General features: G+C 39.7%; 2 protein-coding genes across 4 annotated transcripts in view; one reads left to right on the forward strand and one right to left on the reverse strand.

Annotated features, from left to right (window-relative positions):
• The window catches only part of pex5la (peroxisomal biogenesis factor 5-like a), a 57,495-nt gene extending 44,614 nt beyond the window's left edge, over positions 1–12,881 (forward strand). Inside the window, exons 11-15 of the mRNA XM_070832199.1 lie at positions 979–1,049; positions 2,843–3,061; positions 7,225–7,390; positions 10,528–10,685; positions 12,680–12,881. Coding sequence (XP_070688300.1) covers positions 979–1,049; positions 2,843–3,061; positions 7,225–7,390; positions 10,528–10,685; positions 12,680–12,881 — 816 coding nt within the window. The remainder of the gene's footprint in view (positions 1–978; positions 1,050–2,842; positions 3,062–7,224; positions 7,391–10,527; positions 10,686–12,679) is intronic.
• Positions 12,882–17,974: 5,093 nt separating this feature from the next.
• Positions 17,975–24,068, reverse strand: part of usp13 (ubiquitin specific peptidase 13) — a 30,718-nt gene continuing 24,624 nt past the window's right edge. For all 3 annotated transcript variants that reach the window (XM_070832182.1, XM_070832181.1, XM_070832180.1), the window contains exons 19-21: positions 22,143–22,332; positions 21,218–21,302; positions 17,975–20,887 (exon numbers count right to left, since the gene is read on the reverse strand). In XM_070832182.1, coding sequence (XP_070688283.1) covers positions 20,791–20,887; positions 21,218–21,302; positions 22,143–22,332 — 372 coding nt within the window. In that variant the 3' untranslated portion in view covers positions 17,975–20,790. The remainder of the gene's footprint in view (positions 20,888–21,217; positions 21,303–22,142; positions 22,333–24,068) is intronic.

Genomic DNA, 24,068 nt, shown 5'->3' on the forward strand with positions numbered 1-24,068 from the left:
CTCTACAACAACTCACATTAAATCGATTAATCTATTAGTCAATGGGCAAAAAGGGAATGAAAACTATTTTGATGATCATTTGAGGCATGTTTTGTACAAAAATACCAAACGTTTTGTTGATACAGTGTGAAGATTAGCTGCTTCTCTCATTGTAAATTGAATACTTTGGGGTTTTGCATGAGTCTTAGGACAAAACTAAAAATCTAAAGCAGGACATTTCATAGACAAGACAACAAATCAAGTTAACTGAGAACATTATAGATAATGAAAGTAATTGTTTGTTGCAGCTCCAGTATTCATTATCTGGTGCACTTGATTGCTCCAATAAATGTAGGACTGCAACTAATGATTATTTTCATCAATTAATCTGACAAACATTGTGAAAAATGGCTGTCACAATTTCCCATAGCCAAAGTGATGTCTTCAAACGTGTTGTTGAAAAGTATTTTCAGTGTAAAGATGACTCAACCAATACATTCATATAATCAAAAACTCAGTCCCTGATTAATTCCCTGGTCAACTATTCAACTAACCCTTAGGCTCTAAATAAAAGAGCAGGTCTCACCTAAATTACTACTTTTTTAAAGAGATACAGCAGTATGTCAGCAAGTCACCTCTGATTGCTTCATTGAATAATAAATGGCTCTCTTCTGCTTGGATGATTTAAGTATCTGAGAGTATCTACGGACAAGCCTCCAAGCTCAACGCTTTGCCAATTTTTAATCATAATTGCAAGCACCCTTGTTTGACCTCATGAAGGTTTTAAATTCTGTGGAGCTCTGAATGTCGAACTGCACTGTAGCTCCTTTGTGGTGATGAAACACTGGCATCATTCACTCTGTGCTGGATCCCACTCATTGTGCCTGACAGACAATGTTGAGCCACTGTAACTGTGTTTCAGCCCCCAGAGATTACCTGCTATGGAGTCCAGGTTTCCACCCTGCTGTTCACTGTTACCTTTATTTTGTGTCCCTGCAGGCTTGGCAAGTGTTGGGGACTACCCAGGCTGAAAACGAGAATGAGCAGGCTGCAATCGTCTCCCTCCAGAGGTAAGGAGAAACAACTACATCAAATCTCCATTTAGAATCAAAAACCGCTCTCAGACTTGGCGGAGCTGTCAGCTGTTAATACCCGGGGACACCATATGTTTGCACAAGTGGGACTCCGCGGAAATGTCATGTTAAAAGATGAAGCTCAGCTTATGAAATTTGCCTGAGAGGTTTCAATGAACTTTTCTGGCAGCAGTCTATTCGACTCAAAAGTCTGATGTAAAGATCTGTTATATTTATAGTCCAGAGAAGAACGGCATCATCATCCTCTTACTTTACTGCTTTACTTTACCAGCCCGCGATTGGACAGAAACATTGAGCGATTTGTATTCTTAAAATAGAGACACCCCACATGGATGGTGATTGCACAGAGCCAGGGTATGAAGAGAGTCCACAATGGGAGGTGGCTCACTTTAATTCATAACACCGCTGAAGCCAGAAATTGCACCTATCCAGGAGTGTGAACACTGACAAGTCAACTCAAAACACCAGAGACAGCTACTCGGGGGAAAAAAAGCATACTTCATGAGTGCTATATAGAGCAGGTGGTCATTTCTGTGACAAAAATAATAACAAAGAAAGAAAGAAATTTCACTGCTGTTCTACGTAAATGGGATTACAAAGAATGTGGATACTTTTTTAGCTCCTGCTAGAATCTCACTTCATCCAATAGACTCATGCATATTCTGAACCATCGTTCAGATCTCAGGTAGTTTACATAGTCTATGTTTTAGTTTGTTTATTATGTAATCGCTCCATCTGTGAGGGGAGTGTTTGGGTATGAAGTGAGATTAGATGTTTACCTGGCATCAGTCCTGATGATGGCAAGACTTCAGCATGTTATCCTACTCTATTCTGGATTTTACCACTTCATCAAATAGTGCCACACAGATTGTGACAAAAACATACTGTAATATTCAAAATAAACATTGTTTGGCTATGTCTTTTTAATACCTATTTTTTTATTTTATGCAAAGAACTTTGGCTTAGTTAGGCTTTGCTTATGCGTCACTGTAGATGCTCTCAACATGTGAGAAAAACATCTTCTGAAGTTCTCATTGAAAATGCAACTGATTTATGGTTATTTTATGTTTTTATTTAATGGACAGCCAATTCTGTGTGCAAACATATCTGCAAAAACTAGGACTCTCTGGAAAAATATGGATTGTTGTATGCATGGGAAGCTAAACATCTTGTACAGAGAACACATCTTACACACCTACAGCACATTGCAATGGAACTGAAATAATTTGGTTTGACTGAGATTAAAAGGGTTTTAAGGAAGCTGGCACCTCAACTGTGGCAAATCTGGCTTGAAAATTATCTTGATGAAAGCTAAATCTTGTTTTGGCCTTTCCTCCAGCCTCTTAACTAATCCAAGTTGTTTATCCAACACAGTGCTGCTCTTCTCCCCTTTTCAATTACAACTGCCAGCGTAGATCTTAGTGGCAGGAGTCCCAATGATATAACCGATGATATAACTTCAGCGCTCAGTACAAGCACACTTTCCATCATCTAGCTCTGGAACAATCACCAAGGGCTCTTTTTCCTAAATGCAAACCTAATGCAAATCATGTAACCCTAGTGCTGAGGGCAGCATGCAAACCTGGGCCTCTGGAGCAGAGTGAGATGAGTGCAACTCATCCATCCTGACCCAGAAATCATTAGCCTCAGCCTGATGTTCCCTTGCTTTGGCCTGTCCCAATTAATGCCTGTCAAATCTATTTTTCCCTTTGAAGTGCACACCTTACCCCGTCTCTCCTCTCTCATGCCCGGGTCCTGTCTCCATCCAGGTGTTTGGAGCTCCACCCAAACAACCTCCCAGCCCTCATGGCTCTGGCAGTGAGCCTGACCAACACTGGTATGCGCAATGACGCCTGCGAGGCCCTGCTCCGCTGGCTGCGACACAATCCAAAGTACAAGCACCTGCTGAAGGGCAAGACCCACCTGATGGGATCCCCAACCTCCCAACGCAAGATGTCTCATGCTCCCAACTTAGTCAGGCACGAAAGGTGTAGTATTTACACCGAATAAGATGACCATTCAACAACACTTTAGACCTGATGAGGCCAAAGAACGCAACATTTAACTCTATTTTTGGGTCTTGTGAACCGAACATGTGACAGGGTTTATGTATATATTTTTTATTAGGAAAGTTTTTTCAGTGCGGCAGTTGCTGTCTATTATGAGTAGTGTCAAATTATATGCCGACATTGTTCAACTGAAATCCTGTATGTCTGTGAAAACACCTCAAACTACGACAGCATCTCCTGAATGTGTTAAAAAGTGGCTTGAGAAAAAAACTGACCAGAAATCTTCGTCCCCTCAGTTCTCAGGCAACCCCTCACTGCAGATTCAGAGTGTACCAAAGTAGCAACTAATGCAAAAGGAGTGTTTATCACTGCTATTTGACCATATACTCGGCTGTAGAGATTTAAGCATGCGGTCAAAGTGCTGGAGTTCTGCTACACTGTGACGGTGTGCATTTCAGTGAGTCTGCAGCAGTTCAAGAATTATCAACAGGTCAGAGGATGCTTACAATGAGTATTACTGACATCATGTTAATTTTTTAGTTAAATTATGCAGTCAGAAGTGTGGCCAAGGAGCCACTGTTGTATTTTTAGTTGTTTTTTTATTGTGATAAATATAGCAGACTTTTTATTGTGGGATTGCCATACCTTGAGTTTTTGATATCATTACATCCCTTATAATCTGTAGCAGTAATATTAAGATCCAGGACCCATGTAGGAGTGTTAAGCTGACATTAACATGCCACAACGTAATTTCAACCTTATCTCATTGAGGAACTGAGATATATTATCATACACTCCCCTCCAAAAGTATTGGAACAGTGAGGCCAATTCCTTTATTTTTGCTGTAGACTGAAAACATTTGGGTTTGACATCAAAAGATGAATATGAGACAAGAGATCAACATTTCAGCTTTTATTTCCAGGTATTTACATCTGGATCTGATACACAACTTAGAAGTTAGCACCTTTTGTTTGAACCCACCCATTTTTCATGTGAGCAAAAGTATTGGAACATGTGACTGACAGGTGTGTTTTGTTGCCCTGGTGTGTCCTATTACATTGATTATTCAAACAATAAATAGCGCTGAATGTCTACGTTCAGTTTCAGATTTGGGTTTTGCCTGTGCAGACTGCATTTATAGTTAGAGGCGTAACCAACAAGAAAACCAGAGAGCTGTCCGTGGGTGAAAAACAAGCAATTGTGAAGCTGAGAGAAGATGGAAAATCAATCAGAGTCATTGCACAAACATTGGCCATAGCCAGTACAACCATTTGGAATGTCCTGGAGAAGAAAGAAACCACTGGTGTACTAAGTAACAGACGTCAAACGGGTAGACCAAGGAAAACAGCAGCAGCTGACAACAGAAACATTGTGAGAGCTGTAAAGAAAGATCCTAAAACAACTGTTGACATCAGCATCAACCTCCAGAGAGCAGGAGAGAAGGTGTCACAGTCTACTGTTCGCAGAAGACTTCATGAACAAAACAAAACAGAGGCCACACCAGAAGATGCAAACCACTCATTACCAAGAAGAATAGGAAGGCCAGGCTGGGATTTGCCAAAAAGTCCAGAGACAAGCCTAAAAATTCTGGGACAAAGTTTTATGGACTGATGAGACAAAGATGAACCTTTACCAAAGTAATGGAAAGGCTAAAGTTTGGAGAAAGAGAGGATCTGCTCATGATCCCAAACATACAAGCTCATCTGTGAAACACAGTGGAGGTAATGTCATGGCTTGGGCTTGCATGGCTTCTTCTGGGATGGGCTCATTCATCTTCATTGATGATGTAACACATGATGGCAGCAGCAAAATGAACTCTACAGAAACATTTTGTCTGCCAATTTAAAGAAAGATGCAACCAAACTGATTGGGATGGTGATCCTTCATGGTGCAGCAAGATAATGATTCAAAACACACTGCCAAAACAACAGGAGTTCATCAGGGGCAAGAAGTGGAAGGTTTTAGACTGGCCAAGTCAATCTCCAGACTTCAACCCTGTAGAGCAGGGGTGTCAAACTCAATCAAAGAAAGGGCCAAAATTTAAAACACTAGGTCTAAGTCGCGGGTCAAACAGGCTCAACATTTAGTGAAGACTCTAATAGTGACTCTTTTACTATATATATATATATATATACACATACATATACATATGAATATGAATTTAAACAGCCAAACTTCAACAACTTTTCCTCAATAAAATAAATAGAATTTTAAATAATTTTTTTCTTTTTTGTACTATCCTGATGTTTTGTCTCATAGTGTCGTCTTATATTTATATTCTTTAATTATAGCCACATCAGCTCCACAAACAAGACACACAGGTTTACCTCTGTTTTCAAAGTCCACTTTTCGTTTAGCCATTTATTTTGGGGGGGGCTAGCTTAATGGCGCGTTTCCACTAGTACCTTCTCCGTACCTACGCCGAGTAGAGCTGAGTAGGTACTAGTGGAAACGCGCCGTTTCAGTGTCGCCATAACAGCGCTGAGCGATGCACTGATCCGCTGATCGGTGTGTCATTATATCTGCAGGAGATGGGGCTGCTGCATGGGTCCTGACTAGCGCGGCAGCTGTTCAGTGCATTGTGGGATTTGTAGTATTAGAGGTGGGAGTGCTGTTTACCGACGGGCCATTCTTAATAGTCACATGAAATTATCTCGCGGGCCGTATATAATTGTATGTGCCTTGAGTTTGACATATGTGCAATAGAGCATGCATTTTACCTGCTAAAGAGCAGACTGAAGGGAGAAACCCCACAAAACAAACCACAACTGAAAGAGGCTGCGGTGAAAGCCTGGAAAAGTCTTTTCACGTTAATCTATTTTAAGTCTATCTGTTCCAATACTTTTGCTCGCCTAAAAATTTGGTGTTCCGTTACAAATAATGTTATCTTCTAAGTTGTGTATCAGATCCAGATGTAAATACCTGGAAATAAAAGCTGAAATGTTGATCTCTTGTCTCATATTCATCTTTTGATGTCAAACCCAAATGTTTTCAGTCTACAGCAAAAATAAAGGAACTGGCCTCACTGTTCCAATACTTTTGGAGGGGAGTGTATATTATTACAGATATATCATGTGCTGCATGTTTCACACTCAAATACAAGATCTTTACCAGCCATTTCAGACTCTCATTTGTTTTACTTAAACTTACCATTACTCTGTCTCTCAACCACAGCTGGTATTGGTGTAGCCTAATTTCACTGGCGAGATGGCATACACAGAGCTACGTGTATCCATCTTGTCAAACCACTCAAACTGCTGTAGGAAGCAGACCGTGTGTGTAATATTAAGCCAGACAAATTAGGTTGTTGGGTTAATCAGATTGAAAATGTCTAATTCTGCTCCCAAGGTAAAGCAGCTCTTTATCTAAAAATCATTAATCGTCTAGTCAATGTGAGGAGATACAGGTACGTCCCAATTACTGTGGTCTCCCCTCAAATCCATGCAAAATCATCCTTTTCATTTCTATTGCTTACTCCATCCCTCTCCCTTTACACTCCTCACTGCAGTCCCCCCTCCCTCTTTTTTTTACTCTTTCCTCCAACTTTCCTTTATCCTCCCTCCCTTTGTTGTGACTGGTCTAGTGGAAACTGAGACATAACATAAAGGGCAATCCTTATCCTTACCCTGAAGCTAAACGACCAAATTACCACCCAGGCAGAAGGAGCTGTCTAGTTGTGATTTGTTTAATTTTTCACTTACGTGCATTGGTTCTCTAGTTGTGGTTCTAGCCCCACTTGGTCTGATAAAAGACTTTAAAGATTCATTGTGGCCTACTGGTTTTAAGCACTGACCGTGAACAGCACAGCTGTTAAAATAAATAATACAATATTTCATTAGTTATTCATTACATTAACTAGTTGTTAAGACATATACTAACACAGAGAACTTGCTTGATTTACATAAACTGAGCCAATGAACAAAAACAAAACTGAATACTACTGACTACTTTTTCCCTATTTTCTTCATCCCTCTCTTTATCTCTCATGTAAATCTCCTTCTCTCTCGTTTTCTTACACACTAAGAGTAAAAGTTGACATGCAGTACAGTGAAAATCATAGCTCTGCGATCTTAAGAGCGCTCACTCAGCAGCCTTAAGTCACACTAATCTTTAGCTATGTGTGTGTGTGTGTGTGTTCACAGCTCCCTGCTACCCGAGGTCAGGGAGCTCTTCCTGGAAGCAGTTCAGCACAACTCTGACAGCATCGACCCGGATTTACAGACGGGCCTCGGGGTGCTCTTCAACCTCAGTGGAGAGTTCAACAAAGCTGTGGAGGCCTTCAATACGGCCCTGTCAGTGCGGCCCGAGGTAAGAACCATACACACATACACACCCACACACACACCAGACACAAACACACACACATACACAAACATGCGGATTAGACAGAGCGGAGCTCTAGTTATACAAACAAATCTTATTTGTCAATTCAAGCCTCAGTAGAAGGAGCCTTGGAGGAAAAACAGTGAATTTACTACATTTTACTGTAAACCTAAAAGGCAAAAAAGTTCAAATCTTCAACTTAAATGAATGAACTGAAAATTGCGTTATTTTTTAATCATAATTTTTTCATCTCTCATGCAACATGCATACAGTCAGTACGCTGACATTATGAGAAATATATGATAATACAGCAAAAACCTAAAGATATGGACGATTCCCATATCCTGTGTATTGTACAATACATAATATACTGGTTTCTTTATGAATGAGTAGGAACACGAGAGAGCGAGTGAAGACATGGGAATCCTCACAGAGACAACGTGAGGATGTCTGACAGCTGGTTGACTCCAGCTGACGCTCTATGGTGCCAATGACAAACTCTGGGACTTACGAAACACTATCTATGGATGATGAGATGCTCATTCAGACATTCACAGCCAATACATTTTAAATAATTGTTACATCTCGTATTTTCCCAATAGTAATATGAGGATGCTGGTTTGTTTGTGTTATCTCAATAATCATTCTTCAACAAATGGCATACTTCAGACCAAAGTTTTTTTCATTGTAAGCATCTTAAAAGAAACAATGAAAAATGTTAACTTCTCGGGACAGTATATTTCCCACTGTTTATTATGAATTACAGCAGTAATGATAGTAATAAAAACAGAACTGAAATCATAAAACTGAACGGTATCTATTGTTACTAAATAGACAAAATGAAAAAAAATCCTTTAGTATATTGTCTATGGTGCATTGTGAATGTACTAACAAGTTAATGTTACTACATTAGACTTCTGTGTATCAAACATACTGTATTCTTCCATTTCATGCAGGATTTATGATAATCATTTACATCTACAATTCTTGGAGGGTCAGCATGCAAGCTGAAATTAACCTACTGAAATAATATGGCTGTTCCATGTGATTTTACTTAGTAAGAGCACAAAAATGTTTGCAATAATCATAATGAGCATCATATAGGTGCCCTCCTATGTTTGGTCTTTTGGAAACTTAATGTTTGGTAATTTGTCCTCTGACAAACACACTCACACTGCCTACGAGCTGCTAAAAACACACACACACACACACACAGAAGCGCACACTTGAAAACCATGATCTGTCACACACCACGTGTTCACGTGCGAACACATACAGCAAACATGAAGCCCTCCAGCTTGTACACATCCTTAGAGAGACGGAGCCACAATTATCAAGGCAGAGCTCATGTAAACAGATGCGGAGAAGCGTATTAAACTGTCACAGCAATATGTGAAGCAAGGAGTTGCCAAATTTGGCCTCATGAACTTTTGACTGGCACACATTCGCTCATCTCTCTCTCATAGTAGAGCAAAATCTAGTGAACACACACACACACACTTACGCAGAAAGATAACAACACACTCACACAACAAACAAAATAAACATGCACACACCACAGCCACAAACTTTTCCTCCATCTCTGCATCTCCTTCATGCAAATCCGTCTCTGTTCTCCGAGCGCTGTCCCAGACCAGCAAGTATATTACTCACTGTTAAATCCAACCTCCACATTTGACTTGGTAATATCCGCTCCCCTGCTGGAAAAATAGCTCTGAACACAAAGGGAGATAATTATACCCCGCTACAAGGCTTAGCCAAAGATGAAGGACCCCTACACTGTGGCAGACCATGACCTCTGTATATGCCTGTCTACCTGCAGGTGGGAAACAACGACAAGGACACACCGTGTGATGTAACTCAGCTCTCCTTAAATTGCCCTTGTTAGGTTACTTCATAGCAGGGAGCTGTGTAAAATCAAAGTGTTGTCTGATAAAAGTAAAAGTCCTTGGCGAGCAGATGAACTGATAATGAGGAAGAGAAGGGACTGCAGATTCTAGAGCATCTTGATGTACACACAAACCAATTAGTTACAACTGAGAAACTAAAAAAGCAAGGCAAACATTTTAAAAATATTATAAATAATAACACACACAATTCAACTGTTCAAGAGTTCTCGACTATAGATTAACTTTCAATTAACTCCAGAACTTCAATTCCAGGTAGTCTTATTTCCACTGATAAATGTGAGGATTTTGCAGTTTTCTCACACAACAAAATAATGACCATTAGGTCGAATAGTCCCATAATCACTCGTGCTCCTCCTACCCCGCTGTGTGGTTATCAACATAACATCACATGTAGCTATCCAAAATTAGGGTGCTTTCACACCTAACCTGTTTGGTCCAGTTAAAACAGAGTGTGTTTGTGTGCGGTTCATTTGGGCTGGTGTGAAAGCTGTCGGTCCAACCCCAGTGGAGACCACACAACCGACCCCCCGTGGTGCGTTTGTGGTGTGAAAGCAAAACCACATCAACCACAGGATTATCTGACAGCAGATATTTGATTTAGGCATAGATTTCAAAAGCCTAACTGTTCAACAAATCCATCTGAGGATCATAAGTTGTTCAGGAAACAATCTTATAATCAATCTGTATAAGCAATGCAATCATTTAGTAACCATGGTAACATGTATGAAGCTTTTACCTGATCAGACAATCAAAAGCAGGCAAGTCACCGTTTTAAAAAATGTACACTGATTCCATTGTATGAGTTAATGGATTGCATATGTACTGCTTCAATGAAAAGTATTACATAAACAATAGTGTGCAACATAAATTAAATCTAAATACATGCAATTTAAGAATTATATCATCAAAAAAGAAAAATAGTATACTATTTTGTTGCCTTAAGTTTTTTCTTTTTGTTGGGGTGTCGAAAGAAGTATTGTTTTTTCATACTAATATTGTATAGAAGTTTAAAATTCTGCTACCGTGACAGCGTAATCCTCCAGTGTGTTTACTAATTAAATACATTCTGAAATATATATATGCAGGCCACATTATCAAGGCATCTGACAGGCAACACACGTCACAGTGAACTTCACTAAAAACAAATCTTTTATCATCACCCTCTGACGTTACTCATATCTCAACCAACCCCACCACTCTCCCTCCATCCAGGATTACTTGTTGTGGAACCGCCTGGGGGCCACTCTGGCAAACGGAGACCGGAGTGAGGAGGCGGTGGAGGCTTACACGCGAGCCCTAGAGCTGCAGCCGGGGTTTATCAGGTCCCGCTACAACCTGGGCATCAGCTGTATCAACCTGGGGGCACACAGGTGAGTGACCTGGGGCTACAGGGGAGTGGGACGAAGCTCCTGCGCTTGATTGATGCAGTCAAGTGGAATTACTCGAAATCAATACGCTCTGACCTGACCTCGCCACAAACATACCGAGCGCAGGGTCGGCTGGGGAGCGGTGGCTGTGATTAGATACGAGCCCAACATCAGCTACTAGGAGGAAGCTTCTTTGTGCCATGTGTCCATTTCTAATCAAAGCACGTCCAGCCACTGAAGAGAATATATATCCAATCTCATGTGGTGAAACAAGGCCAAGACCTCTCAACTATGCAGCAAAACACACAGTCACATTAGGGCTACAATTAACTATTATTTCTATTATTGATTTACCTCCTCAATTAAGCAGTTAATTGACAAACAAAACAAAATATTAAAGATTCCCATTTTAATTTCCCACAGCCTGATGCCATGTATTCAGATCGCTTGTTTCATTTGACCAACAGTTTAAATATAATGAGTCATATAATGAGTCAGAGAATATAATATCACATATGACAAAGAAAAACATTAAATCCTCACTTTGAAGAGGCCGCAACCACATAATGTTTGGCACTTTTAAACATGAAAAATGACTGACTGGTGACTGATCCTTGCGGGTCTAATTTAAAATTTGAGATTTGGAGCAGACAATGTCTTCTTATGAATTATAATGTATTGTGGTAAACAGATGAGGATATAAGCTTGGTGATGATTAAAGTTGAGAATAACAGCCATTGCTTTGGGGTTATATTTTTCAAATGCGTGGCTGATTACATGCGAGTATGGATGGAGGGACCCTAACCCTTGTGAGCACATGATTACAGACAGGAAGGGAAACATGCAGCACCACCAAATTCAAATACCCAATCATGAGTATTGATATGTACCACTGTGTTAATCAATAACAAGACAGACTCATAATTCACCTGCCAGAAAACATCACAAAGAAAACAAGTTCCCATTTAGGTTCACACTAATCCAAATACTACACATTCAGTGTGCACAAATCAGCAGTGTATCATCAGAAAGTAGCAGCCATCAAATCCAAGACATAGACAGGTCCGATCTATAAAACTTGCCAGCTGCCGTTGTAACCAAATGTATTTAAAAAAAAAAAAAGACAACTGTGCAGAAGATATTTTTAGCATGTTAGAACAACAAAACAAATACTTAGCTCGGTGGGGAAAAGCAGCAATGTTTTAAGGCTGGAGACAGAAAAAAGGCTCAGGGCTGACCTGAGGGCTCAGGCTAATAACTGATATGAACTAGCAGGTGTGCTAACCTTACGTTAGCTTATCAAACGACGTGGAAGCAATTACAGTAGCATGTAGTGAAAAAATGACTTGGATAAAAATCTCATATAAACGCAGAGACTTACCATTGAAGTGCTTGAGATGTTCACTGAGAGTTTAATTGGCAAATGTTTTGACCACTGACAGTTTAAACAGACTGCCCTTTAGCAAAGGGTGTGTTGGAAACAAGTCACAGCCAGTAGAGTGGGTCAGGTGGTGCATTGGAAGCGAGAGTACAGTTTAAAGGGTTAATTCACCCAAAATATAAAACAAAACCACAAAAAAAAAAAACACTTTCCCACTTAAATCCAGTGGCACATAGCCATGCAGACACTCTAATTTAACAGTTTTAGTGGGTTTTTATCACATTTAATGTATCATTATAAAATGACACTTTTTTGGCTTTGCCCCAAGCCAACATGTATTATTGTAGACAGATTGCAGATATCACCAGCATCCATTTAAAGGCTCTGCACACCCCCACAGGTGTTTTCCGGCTGATTAGACCTTTGTCCCAAGCACTAATAAGAATGATAAAGGTGTAATTTGTCGCACGCTAACGTTTAAAAGCGTGACTTCAGGGAGATGTCACACCAGCAGGTGGCACAGCAGACTTCATCTCACCATGGGTCAGGTGCAGGTACCTCAACCCTCACAGCGTGCCCTAAACTAAAATGATTCATGGTATTGTTGCTTCCGCAGAGAGGCGGCCAGTAACTTCCTGACTGCCTTAAGCCTTCAGAGGAAAAGCCGGAGTCGCCAGCAGTCCCACGAGGTGATGTCTGGAAACATCTGGGCTGCTCTGAGGATAGCTTTATCCATGATGGACCAGCCCGAACTCTTCCAGGCTGCAAACATTGGTGACCTGGATCTTCTCATGCGGGCCTTCAACTTAGACATTTGAGGAATGGGAGGCAGTGACAGTAGCATCTCCCCCTCCACTTACTTTTCAATTTTTACCCAACAGCCAAAAGCCCAAAGTGCACACATCAGGATGGATTTGGAGCTGATGTTAAAGACAACAGTGTGGTTTTTATGCACGTTAGAATTAACTACAGACGTCAAAGTTCGCCTAAGTACCTTGGAGCAGTTCTGAGGACAGGTTCTTCCAAGTGCTTAAAGTGACTGCTTTGTGATGGATTTGCACTGCAATTTGTGATTTCCCTGAAGAGCACAAGGACGGGCAAAGATTGTACGAGCAATGCCTTAGAGAACACATCAATTAAAAACTGACTCATCCAGTGGAACAGAGCTAAGCCAGGAGAGACAGGCAGACAGACAGTTCGAGAAGCTCACAGAGGAACGCTCACACGCGGTTTGCAGAGAAAAGACGAGGTCTCGAGGAAAAAAAAAAAGGTTTCATTATCCAATTACTTTCAAAGACTCAAGACTGTCTCACCCTCCTCAAGGATGGATTTAGTGAGCAAATGATAAAGACTGCACCATATGACCTGGAACTCCAAATTCTGTTCCTGGCTTGTTTTCATCCTCTTTCAATGGAGAATAGTAATACTGCATGAATAAGCATTTTCATAAATGGGATTCTTGTTTGAAATTAACATACTTTTAGAAGTTTTCCCTTTGCACCTCAGACAAACAGATAACTTCCTCAAGTGGAGTGTGCAAGCCAGGTTGTAAAGCCTTACTCAAATGCATGCGAACAACAATATTTATTTATACTATTTTTATGGCAACACAAAAACACAAAGCCATTTTCAGACTGGTTTTGATTTCTTTAAATAACTGCTGTCTTCTGAACTTGAAAGCTTTCTGAGCCATTAATTTTTGTTTTGTTTCGGGTTTAATTTTTTTGGTCTTGGCTCCTAGCTTCTCTTTGTTCCCTTTATGCTGACTGGTCGGAGAAAAACTCACAGAAGCTGGGCAACGCTGATCTATTAAACTTTCGTCAGTGTTGAAAATTTCAAACTTTCTCATATGAAAAAAAAGCTGTTACAGGTCTAAAAATATGTGTTTTATCTTTACCCTCTGGGATGGCTTTCATAGCCTTCGGATTTGATGTACTCTCATTTTCCTGACTGTCTTAATTTCAATACAGGTAAGAGACGTGTAGCTGCAAGCCGAGACCTAAGAGAGCTTGAGGTATTTCTTAATGCAGTCATTTGTATCATTGCTGCACCTCCACAGGCAGCAAAGCTCCTGCATTTAATTAAAGTTTGCCCCATGCATGATTTAGATATTTATGTAAGCTTATGAAGAATGGCGCACATATTCGAACAGCTATTTATTTTACCTCCTGCAAAATTTCACATCATAATAGTACTTAACATCAAGTAAACGTGCATCTGCCAAACACACGATTGTAAGGAGCCAGTTATTCCAGATAATTCCTCTAAGCTTCCTCCTATACAATGCTTTTTGGCAGACAGCTTCTCTTCTGTCACTGTTGTTAGTTTGAAAGTCACTCTGTGAGGATAACGCCACATTTCTCGCCATGCAACAGAGTAAATGATAGATAATCTGCTGTACTGTATAGCTCAGCACCTTGGTATTTAACAGGCGTGTCCACAGTCTGGATGTGCTGTAGAAAGTAGGTTTTTATTCTCAGATCCTATGCAAAAGGTCATGTTTTATGTTGCCATTCCAAATTGTCAGTTTGTCCCCATCTGCCTCAGTCGACCAAAGGGAGGTGGTGATTCTGTGCTTTGAAAGAACGCTATCAGGGGAAAGCAGAGACCAGTACGAGAGCCATTCATCTTTCAAACTGTACAGCTTTGATGTCATGGTCTGTATAAGAAGAAGAGGTTCATTTGGAACCAGGGGGGAAGCAAAACAAGTGTTCTTGTTTGAGAGAGAAATGTGGTCAGTGACTGAGAAATACAGATACACACACACACACACAAATACCATCCACCTAAAGTGTAGCCTTCATGTTTTATAGCCCTGTGGTTCAGCGATATGTCTTTGACCTCAGTTGCACCCACTGAAGCTCAAGCTTTGCTATCAGATACATGTTTTATTTCACCGGTCGGCTGCACATGCTGTCTTTGAAACTCACCTTAGATGCACTTTGAGAAGAAAACGCGTTTTGTAAGTGCTAGAAAAAGAACTAGAAAAATTTAACTGGTTTCAGACCACTTATAGAACGTGCTATCCACCGGTACTAACATATAATGAGTAAGATGATGTTTCAGGCTGAAACAGATGAGTCGCTACTTCATTCAGATACAAAATGTTGAGAGCAGAGAGTCTCTGTGGCCAGCCGTGATGTTTAATAGATCAAGGAGGCAGATGAACCCAGTGAGACGCAGCACATATGTGCACGCCACTAACAATCTGCACTGGAGGGGGGCTGACAGTGGACTGCACAATGGCAAAGGCAATGAGGCCAAAGAAGAGATGGATGCACAAATGTATTCACTGTCTGAGAGCTTTTATTATCATGAAAAGAATAAGAATTGGCAGTGTAGTTTTTGCTGAAATAATGTGGGTGATATCCAGTGCTATCCTGCTGAATATTTCAGTATCGCTGAATTACTGAATAAGTTATTTTCAGTCATGCTAGCAGCACAGCTTTGTAGACAGAAATGCCAAACTGTCTTTGGTGCAGACTGAAATATCTCAACAACTGCTCGACATATTGCTATGAAAATGGTTCACACGTTCATATTCCCCAGAGGATGAATCCTCCTGACTTTGGGGATACTCTGTGTACTCTTTGTTTTTTATTGAAAGGTCTTGCCAACTGTTTGATGGTTTGCCATGAAATTTAGTTCAGATATTGTTGCCCCCTCAGGATGAACTGTAAAAACTTTGATGATTTCCTGACTTTTTATCTAGCAACATCATCATCAACATTTTTCTCCAATATTTATGTTTCTAACCGAATACATGAATAATTAATGACATCCTCATCAGCTTCAGCAGTACTTAAACTAAGATGTGACAATAACGAACATTGTCATTGGAAGCACCGCCAAGCCTAAGTAGAGCACCACAGCATGGCTGTAGACCCTTGTTTTCATCTATATTACAGCTGCAGAACTACATCTGTTTCAGCAAAGTGTTTGTTTCTGTTGACATCCACTCAGTCACTTCTGGCGTATGTGCTAACGCTGCAGGCTGGAAGCACACTGGGCCAGCATGTAGAGCACAGTCCCCGTGGGTATTTCATTTGTATCAGATCAGAGTCTCAGCATGTCCAAAACAAGCTTCCACCCTCTTTTCTTTACGTAAACCATAAACCCAACCTATTTGGAACAGTTCCCTGAGAGATTGTTAGAGACATGACATTCTTCAGGCCAGTATCCCTCCTTTTTTTAAAAATATGAACACATATTCTGTCTCTGGTCCTCCCAGCTGTCTTTTGTGTCAACAGTGAACTGTAGAAACTCAAAACATGATGTCTTTTAAATTGTGATTTCCAAATCAACTCTAGTTTTCTTATGAGGTTGTAGGCCTTGGCTTTTTTGCATTTCGAGATACTGTAGTTGTGTTAAAAATGAAAAACTTATTTTTTTAAAGAGACCTTAAATTGCTGGCTTAAAACCTAAACTTCTACTGTGTACATCATACTGCAGCGCATTGAGATAGGATGGCTGCTGACAGTTTTCTTTTTGTAGAACCTACCTACTACTGTACCCTCTCAGGTGAACTGACCTTGCTTAACGCATGCTCCCGAAGAACAGATCGAGGTTGATCGCATGCTAGATCCTTCGCATTTATTTTTTTGAATGCTATTTTCATCTGTATGCATGAAATACAAACATTCTTTCTCTCCCACTAATGTATCAAAAGATTAAATATATCATGTTTCCTTGCAATATTTCTACAATGCACTTTTAAAATCTGTAACCTTCACAAAGGTGATGTATATATTCAGTATATATTCTACACAAGATGCTCTCTTCTTGCATAGAACTAGCGAGTGTGCAAGGCTCGAGCAGAGAAATTAGTGTGTGGCATAACACGCTTAATCTCTCACAAACACGCTGATACTTGAGCTTGAATACTGGCACATCGCTACAACTGGCTAATTCTAGTTATATTCGGTAGAAATTTTGTAACTATGACTTCTACAAACTATAAATGTACTGGTAACCTTTTAAATAACCCCATCCTACAGAGCTATCTGTCTGTTGTTACCAAATGCTTTTTAGTGTTCAACAAACTTGATAATGCTTGACACCATATCGATCAATTGTTATGTACACACAAACTTTGTGCATTCACAAAGCTACTGTACTGTATGCAACTATTAGTAGTAATGGTGTTACCCAAAAAAAACTACCCCATGTACAGTAGTGCTTTTCTCCTGTTCTAATGTTACATACTGTAAAGCATTCGAGCTTCATTAGTTTTTGTTACACATTTAATCAGACTTAATATAATATTAATAAATAAACAAACAAATAAATTAATCTGTACTTAACCCTAAGCCTATTTTTTAAGTTCAGTGCTTTTTACTTTCTTTTATGACCTGTGTGTTTATGGATTCAGTTTTTGTTCTCCTTATATATATATATTTACAGCATTTTGTTATTGCTTGGTGAGTGTGGTACAGTAATAACAATTTATAGATGTGTTGTACTAAATATCAAGTTGTCACACTCTATAAAGCATTTATAAATTATTATTAACACCATCATTAGTTGGGGTTCATAAAGGTTATCTGTACATGTTGTGTATATTTCTTTCTTCACTCCTTTAATTCAACATGTGTACAAAAGGTTTGTTCTGGTTTATTTATCGATGCATCAGACATGATCATGAATAATATGAATAAAATGATATTTTGATGAATGAACTTAGAAATTATATACTTTATATACAGTAATTCATTTATTGAAGCACCTACTATAATGCATATTACTCTCCCTGTATAATCACAAGGAAAGCATTAGCACCTTTTAAACGTACAATATGAAAGTAATCTTTTAAAATAAACTGTTGTTATATATTCTACGCTGTTGTGTCTTCATTTTTCCGAAAAGAAAAAGTGACTCTTGAACTGCAGCTCATCGTTAAAGAAGCCAAGTCTCAACAAAGGTGTAGTTTATTAACTTATCCAAACGTCGTAAGTAAACAGTGCCATTGAGTATACTGTCATTACTCTATTCACATACACTTAAGCCATATTTGGATAAACTCATACATTACAAAAGTCAACTTAAAATGATCCTTTCAGGAAAACTATGTAATGAAAACTACAGAACTGGCACAAACTCGTTCGAAGATAGGCAACAGAGTAAAAACAGGTGAAGAACCTTTTTGACATTTAGTTAAATGAAAAAAAGAGAATAAAACTCACAAAAGTACAATTGTACAATCCAAATGACTAAATGTCAACGTCTAGTGCACATGCTGACAGTGAAAAACTTTTTTTGGGACAATCTGAACCATTACATTTGAACAACGTAGAGAAAAAGAATGGAAGAGACCGAGCTGGAGGGAAAGCTGAAATAAAACGTCAAGAATACAAAGACGATAACGTAATCAGGAGGATGGGGGGAACAAAAGGTGCTGAGAAATAAAAAATAATTGCACAGAATATCTGAAGACATTTATGACTAAACATTATTCAGCAAGACCACAAGTTTTATCAGCCATCCACTGATGATGAAGTGCAGAAACACCGATTTTAGACCAGGGTTTGACAGACACATTTGGTTTCTGACAGAGAAAAAGAACTTTTTAATAGGAAGAACGGCAGAAGAACACAAGACTTGCATAGAGAGACCATCTAGAATTCCCCGCTGCATAGACAATGAACTCCGCAGCAGTTTATCAAGTAGTATCTGATGAAGATGAGAGGTCGAGATATAATAAAAGTCAGTGAAGTCTAGGCACAGTGTTGTTAAAGGGGAGCTCTGCTGAAATGTGGATTTATTCAGTAAAATGGATATCTATTGAATGTTGAGAAGACACTGCATTTTTCAGAATACTAAACCACTCGGAAAGTCAATATTCAGCAGAACTCTCCTTTAAAATATGCACCCAAAAGTGCACCATTGAGTGAAAGGCAGTTTCACCGCATGCCAGGGTCAACAAACAGGAATTAGATGTTTGTGCCACTGAACAACCAACCCAAAATATTATATATTACACAGCCTTTTTGATATGCAACAGATAAAGCCAGATTCAAGTCCAGTTCCAGTTGTAAAGAGATAATATGAGCCCAAATACTGAGATGTTGTTGACATGTTGTTCACAAATATTTGAAAAAAAAACAAAAAAAGCACATGATATACTGTATATATACGTCGAGTCTGTCTGGGACATCATGAACATACAGAGGAGATAAATGAGAAGAGTACAGAGTTGGTGGGTAATCCAGCATGAGGTCATATAGTGACTAAACAGCAAAGGGCCAGTTCTACGTTCAGTGTGATTTCTGAGTATCAAAGCTGAACAGGAGGCTTTTGTTTGCAGTGAGCACCATGAAGTTATACATTCAGCACTGCAACATGTGCGGTAGCACAAGAACGCACATTTTAGAGGAGATACAGGTCACTGTGCAGCTTTTATCATGTCGATTTGGTTGTGGTGCATGTATTGCTTTAGACATGACAACAGTTCAGATGCATAAATGAATTAACTGACCTGTAAAAAGTGGCAACAGGTCAAGGAAAACATTCATTTTAACTTTTGGGTCATAGTCTGAATCTGTCAAAGTGATAAAGGAACCAAACTGGACCGGCTGCAGCTGAGGGTTCCAGTTTTGCCTACTATGCAAATATATTGCAATTTGGGCAAGTAAATGAAACAAGTTCACTCCAGGATTGAGGACTTCTATATAACTTACATGTACATTGATGATAGCCATGTTAAAAGCAAGCACAGCTTTACTTCTATTAGGCATCAGTTATATGCAAGACTGCAATCCTTTTATAGACTAATGGCCACTTCAAGGATTAACAGATTCAGCAGTACTGAAGTTCAAGATATCACATTCAATTGCTTATATCTGGTGAATAAAAAGATCACCTCAACTGCATCAGGAGCTAAATATGAACTTGTTTTAGTCAAAAAGTGCTTTCAGGGGAGGAAAAATACATCTGCCTTGATAACTCAGCCAGTGCACCTCAGAGAGTTTCTCGTTAAAAGGGACAAACTTGCATGTCATCTCCAGGTAAAACTGGGGCATTATTCAGTCAGTAATACTGTATTTTTAACCAAGTTAGCACCTATTCATGGCCTACTTGGTGCTCTCCTTCAGTCTAAATCTTGCACTATGTTGGTAATTTCTCTCAGTGTCCAACCAAATCATTTTAACTCTTTGTGTCCTTTCCGTTTCTTGGAGATGAAAAACATTCTTTTGTACTTGTAATGTAAAGGCAAAGCCACCAGCAGCACAGTAATTTCTTGTTTGTTGTTGCAGTTTCAGAGCATTTCAGGGCCGGCAGTGAAGCACTCCCATTTCAATATACATTTATAAAATGTACCACTTTGAAAATACTGGCACAGAAGCTGAAGGCATAGAGAGGGAACAGTGAGATTTGATATGTGACATTATTTTGTGTACAGGAAACTCCAGAAGTGGAAATTGCACACATCCCCCTGTACCTAGACTGTCAAGAAGACATCTTTTCTTAAACATAAACACTGAAAAGTACATTTAAAGCATAACATAACACAAATGCACAAAAAGCACATTGCTTTCCCTTTCTGACCAGGGTTCCTGGTTGCTCCTGAATGACATCACGTAAGGCGAGCAGCTGGTCTGAGAGGTTATTTTCATCGTTTCCGCTGTGGCTGTTATTAAAGTTGTCTGCCAGTCTTCGGGGTGAACGACTGCAGTTCTTTAAAAGGTTGCATGGTGGAGGGGGGCGGGGGGGGAGGTGGGGTACTTTAGTTTAACTGCTAGACAGCCGATGGTAAAAGTAGATGTAGCCCAAGTCTTTTGGAGGCCTTTCCGACAAACTCACTTTGTGGTCGTTGTAGATCACCCACCTGCAGGAAGATAGAACATTTGTGGAAAATATCATTTTTATTGCAGTGCCAAATGCTTTTTAAGTGTCACTAGTTTCAAAACTATGAGGACAGAGAAATGGGTCGATTTATTTTTTCCATCGAGTCTAAAAAAAAAAAAGACAGACTGTCCCTGTGATTTTGAATAATTTATTTGCAGACTTCTGGAGGCAAAAGCTTGATAATAAAACTAATAATAATTATTGGATTTTTATAGAACAACTATTTCCTAAGATGGTTTGATGATATGAGTGTAAAAAAACAAGAAGTCCCTCTTTGTGATCATCACTTTGCTGTCAGTGCGATACTCACCTTCCCTCCTTTTTGATGTGACAAACATAATGTCCGGACATTGTGGACGCTCCCATGTGGCTGATGAGAGCAAAGAGCTCATAACCTGAAGAAGGGAAACATCCAGTCACATATAGAAAAAGTGAAAAACAACACAGCTTCTAAACGTCAGATGTTCTGTTACATAACCTGTTTAAATTAACGCCTTCAGTATAAGGACGTGTAAATATCAGGCGCTCATCAGCGTATGTTTGAGGCTTGGATATAAAGCCTCCACACAGATGAAGGCAGGAGGATATGTGATGGCAATGCATTAATGTTACAGTTCAAGCACAGCATACAAAACTCATCCAAAAAGATAAAACACACAGGATTTTTTACACATTTACTACAAAAAAAAAAGCACCCTGTTTACATTAGTGAAGAGTAAACAGGGTCCTCTTATGGCAAGGAAAAGCTCAGAATGTGCTCAGAAGAGAATTCATTAAAAATGATGAAAAACCATTGTATATATGCTCTGTGAGGAGTGTTATGGAGTTAAAAAGGTCCCGAATCATGTTTTTGTTGCCATTGTGCCTAAAGTTGTGTCTGGCAGAGCAGGTCAGCATCCAGCAGCACCAGAGTACACTGTGTATCAGTGGCAGAAATTAATTGGAGCTGAGGGTAAACTGGCTTGAGAGAGTTCACAACATCCAGGTGAAATAAAAAAAATAATAATAATAATTGAGAGGCAAACTCCCCCCAAACACTCAGGCCGCATGTTTTGAATATGATGAATATAAATGCATCTGTATCTCCAAGTTTACTGTAAACCTGCGAAAATGTGTCTTATAATTCTTCCAACACATGCTTGATACAAGTCAACCTCTGATCGTCTGGTGTAGCTTTAAATAAGGCTCAATTATAAAGCTACAGTCACTGATGTCAGTCATGTCGGGTCACTCACGTCCTGGTCCATCTTTGACCCGTGGGCCCGACGTGTCTCTTTCTGGGGACAGCGTGGAGTCGCTGTGGGAGTTGGCGTTGGAGAAAGCGTTGTCGTTGGGCTCCGTGTCAGCCATGTCCGAAAGGGCGTCACTCTCCTCCTCCTCAGGGTGGGTGAAGATCCAGTCGAGTGCTCGTTCGAGGTTATTGTTCTAAAAGGGAGTGTCAAGTTTAATACTTGAGTTCACTGAAATTCCAAACCAAAATGCCTTTAATATACCAGAACTGAAGGAAAATTTATATTTCCATTTTTGCTTTTGGATTATGCTTTCACATTAGCACCACCGGCATACCTAAAATGTCTTTTATTGTTGGAATCACAAATTGGTTAAGAAATTCCCAACATTTGCAACACTTAAGTTTTGAACATGCACTGTAGGAGGATATCGCCCTCAGGGGCATAGCTGCATGGACACTGATTCATAATATGCTAATGACTGAAGCAGCACTTCTTTAAAACAAAATACTAGTAAACAGGAAGTATTAGCACATAGATGATATACAGCCACAAATACAATGCATGAGGGCTGAGGACAAGAAACTTTCATATCTTATCTTCCTTTCACTCCCTCACTGTTTTATCTTTAGGTAGATCGTCATAAAAACAGGCAATGCTGAAACTGTTAAAAATGATCAATCTTTTATTAGAGAGGTGGCAGGCATCCATCTGTGCCAAATTCCCCGAGGATGTTTGCTTTTAATCCAAAAAATTGAGAGGTGTGATTCCTGGAGAATGTCTGCCTTGATTAGCAAGTGAAGCTGTCTGCTTTTTCTGTCTCTACAGTCAGGTCACTGAAGTTGAAATAAAAAAAAAAAAAAGTTCCTCCTCCTAATTTTGGGCTAATAATAAACCAGCCGTGAGACCCCTCTCTGCCTCACACCCCTCATGAGAAATATGTGTTCATTTTTTCTTCACCTCAAAAGCAGGGAGCTTGGTGGCATTGGAGATGATAAACAAGGAAGCCTGGTGTCTATTTCTGTGTCTTAATAACAGTCTGCTGGGCTATTTCTGCTGAGGGGGCAGAAATACGAAACATGAAACGTGAGCATCGGGGACCATTTCAAAACAGGAGAGCAGATAAATTTGCTGCAGCTGCAGTCCCATTAATTCACATAGAGAAAAGTTCAATAATTCTGTACCGTGCATTCAAAATGGCTTTGTTAGGTGTGATAATAAAATGTCTGGACATGTCATGCTACCGAGGCAAATCTTCTTCCTAAACCTGAAAGGCTCATTTAACGGCGGCTGTATGCTGCTGGGACTATTTGTAAACACCATGTAGGGCAGATATCTTTAATCACTCTGACATGTAGGACCTATTAAATTTGCAGTTTGGAAAGCAAACAAGTAGGCCAGCCAGGCCCATTTATGACTGACAAGAGTTAAGTTTTCATCATCTCACTTGCTCTTTGCCCTCTTTTCAAACACCACCTCACATCACGGAAACCTCTCGCTGTCGTGAACTTGTGACACTAATCTTCCTTCTTTCTGTGTTCATTGCTCTTGTGTTTTTGTACTGCGTTTCCCAGAGACACCTCTCAAACTGTGTGAGAGGTTCTTTGACCTCAGATTTTCTCTCAATTCCTTCTTTTGTTAATGTCTATTAGAGAATGAACACCACCTACAAAAGTCAGACTTCCTGGAACATGTGCTCTTTCCTTTGTCAGTTCAGTTATGGTGACTACTGGTCACTACACACACTAGCATCACAACTGCAATACATCACAGGAAAAGACTATTAGCCCTTATTTGTTTGCTGCAGCACATGTATGAACTCATATACTGGAGTTGAGAAGCAATAAATGAAGACACCTCTATGAGAAATGTTGAGAATTACAACTCATCTGAATTATCAGCTGGCAGAAACAAATTATCAGTAGAAAAAAG

This window comes from Pempheris klunzingeri, chromosome 6 (assembly GCF_042242105.1).
Source record: "Pempheris klunzingeri isolate RE-2024b chromosome 6, fPemKlu1.hap1, whole genome shotgun sequence".
NCBI lineage: Eukaryota > Metazoa > Chordata > Actinopteri > Acropomatiformes > Pempheridae > Pempheris > Pempheris klunzingeri.